This window comes from Trichoplusia ni, chromosome 20, assembly GCF_003590095.1.
Source record: "Trichoplusia ni isolate ovarian cell line Hi5 chromosome 20, tn1, whole genome shotgun sequence".
Classification (NCBI taxonomy): Eukaryota; Metazoa; Arthropoda; class Insecta; order Lepidoptera; family Noctuidae; genus Trichoplusia; species Trichoplusia ni.
The window spans coordinates 552800-562948 of NC_039497.1; the positions used below are offsets into that span (position 1 = coordinate 552800).

Genomic DNA, 10149 nt, shown 5'->3' on the forward strand with positions numbered 1-10149 from the left:
TCTAGACAATATCCTTACATAGTGATCTGGTAGTTTTTGAGATCACCCTTTTAATTCTTAGGGGAGATAAACAACAGGACTGAAAACGGAAGAAAAGATAGATAAATGTCAATAGTTCAAGTGAGTTGGAAATAACAGCGTAGCACGTTAGACCACCTACATCTGTAGTAGGTAGGTACATACCTATTACGCAAAATAAATCGTCTATGACTGAAAAACAAAAAACCTCTATTAACCATAACTAATAGCGTACCTACTTAAAATTACAAGCCTCATTGTTATCTTGTTTTCCAAAACCACCACAACATTCGCGTTGCATATGAAATGAACAGAGTTACGAGACTTGCCTACACTAAGAAAAACTTAACACAACCTCCTAAACTCATTAGCATAAAAATGGAAGGTATTTAATCCACTTAGGAGTCCGCTCCATGGGTGACACAGAGGTTCAGCACAAAACAAATAGGCAACAATGGAACGCGAGACAATAGTTACGGCGAACGGCCCTCCTCTGTGGAAACTTAAAATTGTAGCACGCCACTTGTGTACATACACCGACACTTTGATCGAATATGCATTACAATAGAACAGAAATGTGGATGACACAGTCCTCAGTTGTCGCAGCCACTGGGCGGGCGTTCCGTGCTTCTTAAGTCAAGTGGTGATTAATAGCCGCAGTGTATTACGCAAGTGGTTATACGTTAGGCAAAGTTGTTGTGAAACTTTCAGCTGATATCAAAAATACCTTTACTTGGTACGAAATCTGTGGAGGAATGAATTATATTTAAAAAAAAGTTCACAATCGTAAAGTAGTAAGTGTTCAGAGAAGGACCTCAGTTCTGTATCAATAGTTGCAGTAGTTGCTAACTTTCATTGGAAATTCCATCAGAAGTTCGCGGGAAATTTCTAGAAAGATCCATGACCATATGGTTCTTGGCGTAGGAAAGGAAGTCTTAAGGAAACTATTTAATTGGTCCCAAGAGTCGAATTCTTTAATGGAGCAAGCTACTTCGGCTTTGCCTTCTAATTGTGATAATATATATTTAAATAATATTGGTTTTTGGGTATCAGAAGCTAAATCAATTGCGTTGTCACAATTAGTTAGAAATGAATTCAATTTTTCACGTGTGCCATCGAATGTTTTTATAAATTTAAATAGAGTTCCAATTTGAATATTTTCATTTTTTTCTAGTTTAAGAGACATTTTATTAAACAAATTTTATAACGCGTCCACTAAAGATGTAGTTCGGTGTAATAGGCGGCAACTGTAATGTGAGGTTTAGATAAGAGCGAGTGCGGTATCGAATGTCTTGATAGTGATAATTCCGAGTAATGGTTAACAATAACAGTGAGACATTTAGAATATAAAGTTTGCAAACAAAAAATAAATTAGAATTAGTAACGCGCACAAGAAAATAAACCTTTATGTTTAGTTCACTGGGTTTACGCACTTTCACGCACTTGTTTTCGAATTGTTAGAGATGAGTTGCACTTTCGCTGGGAAATATAATGTTTTCAAGACTTACAGGAACACGTAGAAAATGTACTGGAACATGACCATTTCTTTGGTCTGTTGAAGTTGAAGAGGCTTTCCCTCTCAGGAATCAGGCACGAAACAGGAACACAATCACAATACCCACGGGAAAAGTTATTCAGATTTTAGGATGTCCGAAAATAGATATGAATATTGAATTATTATTATTTTATTTGAGTTCGAGTTAATTTTGGCACTTCGACACTTTTATGCTTTAAAATAGTTTAGAATACGAGTCCAGAAGGAGACGTCCCAGGGATACCTTCACCATCGGTATCCCACCGCTGCCACCAAATTGTTATGAGGATTCCCGAATTTCGGTTTTAAAAAAAAACAAAGAAATAAAACTTAGATGAATATTGAAGGACACTTTAATTACTTTAGGACTCGGTAAATAGGGCAAGTGTCACGCGCGGATGATGGAATCGAACTGTCGCAAAAAGAGCGTCTTATTATTATGAACTATCAAAAGTGTTGACAAGGGATATAGAAAGAGCCGTTGGGCACTATCATATACATTACATATATATAACAAAATTGTTATGAGGATTCCCGAATTTCGGTTTTAAAAAAAACAAAGAAATAAAACTTAGATGAATATTGAAGGACACTTTAATTACTTTAGGACTCGGTAAATAGGGCAAGTGTCACGCGCGGATGATGGAATCGAACTGTCGCAAAAAGAGCGTCTTATTATTATGAACTATCAAAAGTGTTGACAAGGGATATAGAAAGAGCCGTTGGGCACTATCATATACATTACATATATATAACAGCCCCCAGGGTTTTGACTAAACTTATCCTTAAAAGGTTAAGTTTATGCAAGGGATTTACGGATTTTAGGTGCGGAAATGTCGGAAGAACTAGCAGCAACTTCTGTAAGCTCTTCAGCTTTTTCCGTATTACATTTGAAAGCTTGTCTATTTAAGAGGCGATGACAAATGCCCGATTTTATAAACTTACAAAATAGTACAAGAATATATATTACAATAATAACAGATATAATTATTGTTACATAGGAATAATATTCACCATATAAAACAATATGTGGTTTTTCAATTAATTTGTCAAGGTTATTGACAATGCGGCTGGTTTCCAAATTTCGTCGTGACGTTATAGAATCAAGGTTAATATTAGTAAGATTTAAAACGGGAATTTGAGGCTTAAGTTTCGATAATGTTTCTGAATTACAACAAGAGTCATTTACTAGATTAAAGTTAATTTTAATTGTTTGGACTTTAATTGTTTTGTAATATTTGGGTATTAACCTTGAGTCTTTATAAAAGGCTATACAATACGGAGGTAAGTTTATCATGCCTGTGCCTGATATGATAACTTCAGTATTGGAAGCTTTACAGTCTATGGACAATTTGGAAGGGTTTGTAATAACATATAACCATGTATTGTTAGACAACGTTTGCCAAATATCTAGTTGGCCTTGAATGAATTGGGTCTTACAATTACTAGGCACAGATTTTAATGCTTTTGAGATTATATCCGATTCGCAGATCGGAGTCCTGGCACACGAGTAAGTATCTAGGTTGTCACATATATAGTACTGGTTATTTATTGTCTTACAGCTACTTAGATTATCTAATTTACTATAATATGATCTATCTCTGTTAATAGCTAGATATTTAGTAGAGGGAATGATCATAGTATAAGTATCATGGGTTACAGAAACTGGATAAGGTATGTTATGATATAAATCATAGCTCCTGGAATTTACTAAAGGTATTTTTAAGGCAAATACAACTTTGTTATTATTATAATAACTCGCAATTTCTGAAACATTCATTAAAGTGTGTATATTTTCTAAAATTAAACTTAAAGGAAATTGATGATTATCAGCTAAAAACCTATAATTATTAACAAGCTCTGTAAATAGCTGTTTTGGACTTATAATAGAAGGATACAAAATATTTAATTTACTAAACATAATAGCGTTTACAGTGTCTTCTAGTTTAAAAGATAAAGTTAGGAGACTACTTTCTAATAAATTTAACATTCCATTGAATTTAGTTTTTAATATTAATTTATCAGCTAACAAGGTCAAGTTCTTTTGGAATAAAGCTATGTCATCAATAGCATCATTTAATCTCTGCTCGTTGACACTAATTTTATTTACTGAGTCTTCTATTGAAGAGAGTGTTGAAGTAGTTACTAATATATTTTGTTTGACTAATTCGGATAATTTAGATTGATCTTTCTCTATTAATTGAATAGCGTTACTATAATTTATTGCGTCGTCTTCGTTCATAGTACCAAATAGATTTTTGAATAGGGTGCCAATACCCCCAAACCAGGCTGAACGTTTAGACCTTGATTCAATTAAGTGAGAAATAGAATCGTAATCTCGAATAATGTCGTTGTATCTTATTGATAACGGCTGGTGCAAATTAAGACACTCGATATCGGTATACAGAGCAGTCTGCTTACATAGGAACTTAGAAGTGCCTATCACACCGTTAAGATTCTTAATATGCGGTTGAATAAATGAAATATCTATTGGAATTAGTACGCTAAGGAAACCGTCTATCATTTTTAATGACCCAATGGGGTCAAAATATATGCCGGAAGCATTCGTGGAACTTGTGATGAACATTGCTTTTGCGGAAGACAGAGAACTGTAAAGGAATAATTAAGAGTTAAACTAAGACTAACTAAACTTAAATATTACGTTAAGTTAAAACAAGCTTAAAGTGATTATGACACGGTGTCACGGCGATGAGCTAATTTTATTTCATCAAAATGATGGGACACGTGTCGTCTATTTATTAATAGCGTTACACTATTTCTACCATTAACCTTAATAATTTTATAAGGGCCTTTCCAGACCGGAGATAGAGCCTTACGCATACGGAGGTGATTTTTAAGGTACACATAGTCACCAGCATGGTAACTTACAGGTCTTGTGCGGGCATCGTAATAGGCTTTGGAAGACTCTTTCGACTTCTTTATAAATTCGACGGCTTTATCACGCGTGCATTTAAGGCGATGTTGAAGCATCTTAATATAGTCCGGATACGAGGCATTCGTGTTAGGTTCATATATGGAATTAGGAAGGATTGGTTTATGACCGAAAATCAACTCGTAGGGAGTGAAATTTGTTGTTGAATGTATAGATGTATTATAGGCGAGCATAGCAGTATATACATATTTTGGCCAATTGTCTTGGTTTTCAGATATGTAAGATTTAAGGTACTCTTTTAAGGTGGAATGGCTTCTTTCCAGAGCGCCTTGTGTCTGTGGATGGTATGGAGATGACCACAGCTGTTTAATCTTTAGAAATTTGCAGGTTTCTTTAAATAGCTCTGCTGTAAAATTTGTGCTTTGATCAGTAAGGATAGTTTTTGGTATGCCAAACAAAGAAATAAAGTGAATCAGGCAGTCGCTGGTTTCTTCGGCGGTAGTACTTCGAATTGGATATGCTATTGAATATTTAGTTAGGTCGTCCTGAAGTGTTAGAATATATTTAATTTTGGCTGTGCCGGATTCAGGAAGAGGACCAACTATATCAAGAGACATTCTTTCAAAGGGGGCAGTGGAGGTGCTAGTTATCTGCATGGGTGCACGGTTAATTTTCCTAAGAGCTTTGTTGGTCTGACAAGAATTACACTTTTTTACATAATCTTCTATTTCCGTCCTCATATTCTTCCAAAAATACTGCTCTCGAATTTTATTAAACATTCTATTTGCACCAAGGTGCCCAGCGACAGGAATATCATGATTCTCACGGAGAATTTTCTGAACTTCAGAAGGACTAGGATAATATATTTTATTGCGATACACTTGAATTTGAATTGATGTATTGTGAAAGAGGTGAGCTAGCATATTATAAATTTTAATATATGTATGTTTATCAAATGGATTTTTGAAGTCAGTAATACTTATTTTATGAATAGCCTCGTTAAGAGACATTAGGTGATTACGTAGATTCTTTAAGGATTCGAAGATATCACTATAGGTACAATTGTCAAAGTGGTGTACTTTAATAAATAGGAAATAGTAGGTTTTATCAGCGACCAATAATGGTTTATAGGAATGTAGGGTTCTCTCTGAATTCATAAACGACTCGGAATCTGGCGAATTTGATAAGATTTCTTGGACGTAGGGAATAGATTCGTCTAGATCAAGCGATGTAGGTATTACTAAGACGTTATTCTGAGTTTTTAGTAGGCTATCGTTGAACTCGGAAATCACTGTGTCATACGTTACAGTCCGAGGAACTTTCAGGAATTTTGAGTAAGTATCAGGTGAATTTAAAGGCAGAGACTGCGTTCCGGGAACTTGGTTAGCGGAAGGCTGTAATTCATTTTCCCTTTCTATGTTTGGATTTTCGTTTAAAACTTCTGGAGAGGGACTCAGGATTTCGTCAGGAATTAGAGGATCTGGTAAATTCATAGGACTTGGAATATTTAAAGGACTGAAGTCACCTACTTCTGCATTGAAAGGGCTAATGTCTAATGGACCTAAATCTATAAGCTCAGTATCAGGATCTGCAGGATATGCAGGGTTGACAGGATAACGAGAAAGAGCATCAGCTGCTGAATTTAGCTTACCTTTTCGGTAGACTATTTCGTATTCAAATTCTTGAAGTTGGAGACGCCAACGTTGCAATTTACTGCTCGGGTCAGTGTGGTTGAAAAGCCATTTTAAAGGACGATGGTCAGTTATGATCATAAATTTACGACCAAACAGGTACGGTCTAAAGGTTTTGCAGCCCCATACTATAGCCAATAATTCCTTTTCAGTTGTGCTATAGTTGATTTCGCATTTGTTCAAGGTTCTAGACGCATAGGCTACGGGATGGTCTTTGCCAACTGGCCCTTGAGACAGGATAGCAGAGATTGCATAGTTACTTGCATCACAAGTAAGGTTAAAGGATTTTGTGAAATCGGGATAAATAAGGACTGGAGCGCTAGTCAGCTTATCTTTAAGCGTTTCAAAAGCTAACTGTTGTTCATTTGTCCAAACAAATGATACATTTTTCTTAAGAAGAGAGGAGAGTGGCTTCGATAATTTTGAAAATTCAGGGATAAAACGTCTGTAGTAAGATATAAGACCTAAAAATGATTTTATATCTTTCGGACACTTTGGAACTGGGAATTCTTGAACAGATTTAACTTTATTTGGATCAGGTTTTAGGCCATTTTCTGTTATAATGTGTCCTAGATAGCCGACTTCTTTTCTTAAGAATTCACATTTATCTGGTTGCAATTTCAAGTTAAAACTACGAAGTTTTTGAAAAACTGCTGTCAAATTTTGAATATGACTATTTAAATCATGTGAATAAACGACAATATCGTCTAGATAAACAAAACATCTTTCGCCTTGAAGGCCTGTTAAGACATTATTCATTAGACGTTGGAAGGTCGCTGGCGCGTTTTTTAAACCAAAGGGCATTCGAGTGAATTCGAAATGTCCTTGGGGAACACTGAACGCGGTTTTACAAGCGTCTTGTGGAGACATTTTTATTTGGTGAAATCCGGAAGCAAGGTCTAGAGTAGAGAAGTATTTAGAGTTACCTAATTGATCTAATATTTCAACAATGTTAGGAATAGGATAGATTTCACCAATTGTGATGTCATTTAACTTTCTATAGTCAATGACTATACGCCACTTCTTTTCACCAGAAGCGTCGATCTTTTTGGGAACAATCCATATTGGAGAAGACCACGGAGATAAGGAAGGTTTAATAATATTCTGACCTATCATTTTCTTTATTTGGGAGTTGACTTCTTGCTTATGTATTTCCGGGAAGCGATAAGATTTAACGTTAATGGGCTGATCAGAAGATGTGCGGATTTCATGTTGAATACTGTCAGTTGAGCTAAGTGGATCATTAGGTAAGTGAAATATATCGGAATAATTCGAGCACACGTCATAGAGGGCTTCGCTTTCTTCTGTATTTAGATGTGAAACGCGGAGAAGGTTAAGGACTTCGTTAGTTCTGTCGAGAACTGTTTGGTAAGTATTATGTACTTGACAAGTTTCATAGTTGATCGGGTGTAAGGTAAGTTGCAGATTAGAGTTTAGAGAGACAGGGTCTTCAGAAGTATTAAGAACTGTTAGGTTAATTCGATTGTTCCTTTTGACTTTAGCTAAGCAATTCGCAATAAATAACGTATCACTTATATGTTGGTCAAGAATGAGACCTTCTTTTAATTCAGGGTTACTTACTGAACATTCTACAGTGATTTCAGAACGAGGTGGTATTTGATAAATTGGGTCTGTGAAATTTAGTTTAATTTTATTTATTCCTAGGTTAAGAATATGACGATTGTAATCAATAGAACACTGATAATGGGTAAGTAAATTATTTCCTATGATACCATCGTAGGGGAAATCAATTGGTTCTACTACGTGAAATGGGTAAGATATAGATTCTTTGCCGAATATAAGGTTCATATCGAAATTACCAAGGGTAAGTACAGCATTTTCTTTACTATCTATGCCTTTTAATTTAATTATGTTTTCATTGAGTTTCAGGTCGGAGTATGATTGAATAGAGGTCTTTTGGAGAAGGCAGATCGAAGATCCAGTGTCTACGAGTAAAATAAGTGGTTTCTCAGAAACGGATGTTTGAATGCAGACATGAGGTAAGGATATATTTCGATTATACGATATTTCATATATTTTATTTTCTTCCAGGAAATTGTCAGTAAAGCAGTTTTGGGCTTTTACTTGGGGCTGGTTACCCGTGAGACTTGGATTTAGGAGAATGGACACTTGCTTGGGGCTGGTTACCCGTGTGGTCCTTGGATTTAGTAGAATGGACACTTGCTTGGGGCTGGTTACCCGTGTGGTCCTTGGATTTAGGAGAATGGACACTTGCTTGGGGCTGGTTACCCGTGTGGTCCTTGGATTTAGTAGAATGGACACTTGCTTGGGGCTGGTTACCCGTGTGGTCCTTGGATTTAGAAGAATGGACACTCGCTTGGGGCTGTTACCCGTGTGGTCCTTGGATTTAGTAGAATGGACACTTGCTTGGGGCTGGTTACCCGTGTGGTCCTTGGATTTAGGTAAATTGGTGCCGTTGACATGGAAGGATTTTGTGAGAGGTCGTATTTTGGGCCTCACGAGGCACCTCCGTGAGCCCACTATTCGTTTAAATCGTGGGTTTCGTCATATTGGGTATCATTTGTGCTCGTGGATGGTTGTGGTTCCGGATTATAATAGTCATCTTCACTGGTTACACAATTAACGCGAGCAGGTTTATAGTTCTCCTGATAAGGTTGCTTTTGATATTTGGGAGATGGATTAGCCTTGAACCGATTATTGTTGTACTCGCGTTTTCTACATGTTTCAATGGTATGACCTTGATTTTTACAATACCTACAGAATAGATTTTATTATCTCGGTCATATTGTTTAGCCATTTGCGGCTTAGAATTGACATCATGGTTTGAAGGACGAGAAGGATATTGTGGTTTAAATGCAATACGATGTAATGTTGAACTTTGAGGATTACGCTTATTATACGAATTTAGGATCTTCTCCTCTGAGACGGCAAAATTGATTGCATCGTTGAGAGTGGATGGGTTTCTACTGCGGACTAGATTAGAAATTTCGGGCTTAAGGCCAATTAAAAACGTGTGGAGTGCTAAGTCTTCCATAGCCGCTATACGACCAACTAATTCGCTTTCTTTTTATTGGATAATGTTACTTCTGTTAAGAGCTTCGAAAGGCAAGTTTCGAGCGTAATGCGAATTGGTTAACCGGTTCATTTAGTTGTTGGCATTCCCGTAATTCAGTCATAAGATGGGCATAGTGTTTTCTTTCACCGAACTGTGTCTTAAGGAAACTATTTAATTGGTCCCAGAGTCGAATTCTTTAATGGAGCAAGCTACTTCGGCTTTGCCTTCTAATTGTGATAATATATATTTAAATAATATTGGTTTTTGGGTATCAGAAGCTAAATCAATTGCGTTGTCACAATTAGTTAGAAATGAATTCAATTTTTCACGTGTGCCATCGAATGTTTTATAAATTTAAATAGAGTTCCAATTTGAATATTTTCATTTTTTCTAGTTTAAGAGACATTTTATTAAACAAATTTTATAACGCGTCCACTAAAGATGTAGTTCGGTGTAATAGGCGGCAACTGTAATGTGAGGTTTAGATAAGAGCGAGTGCGGTATCGAATGTCTTGATAGTGATAATTCCGAGTAATGGTTAACAATAACAGTGAGACATTTAGAATATAAAGTTTGCAAACAAAAAATAAATTAGAATTAGTAACGCGCACAAGAAAATAAACCTTTATGTTTAGTTCACTGGGTTTACGCACTTTCACGCACTTGTTTTCGAATTGTTAGAGATGAGTTGCACTTTCGCTGGGAAATATAATGTTTTCAAGACTTACAGGAACACGTAGAAAATGTACTGGAACATGACCATTTCTTTGGTCTGTTGAAGTTGAAGAGGCTTTCCCTCTCAGGAATCAGGCACGAAACAGGAACACAATCACAATACCCACGGGAAAAGTTATTCAGATTTTAGGATGTCCGAAAATAGATATGAATATTGAATTATTATTATTTTATTTGAGTTCGAGTTAATTTTGGCACTTCGACACTTTTATGCTTTAAAATAGTTTAGAATACGAGTCCA

General features: G+C 36.0%; 1 protein-coding gene across 1 annotated transcript; it reads right to left on the reverse strand.

Moving 5' to 3' along the window:
- Positions 1 to 2235: 2235 nt before the first annotated feature.
- LOC113503765 lies at positions 2236 to 4161 on the reverse strand. Its single transcript, XM_026885849.1, has one exon. The coding sequence runs from the start codon at positions 4137 to 4139 to the stop codon at positions 2352 to 2354; it is 1788 nt and encodes a 595-aa protein (XP_026741650.1). The 5' UTR covers positions 4140 to 4161; the 3' UTR covers positions 2236 to 2351.
- Between the last annotated feature and the right edge of the window lie 5988 nt (positions 4162 to 10149).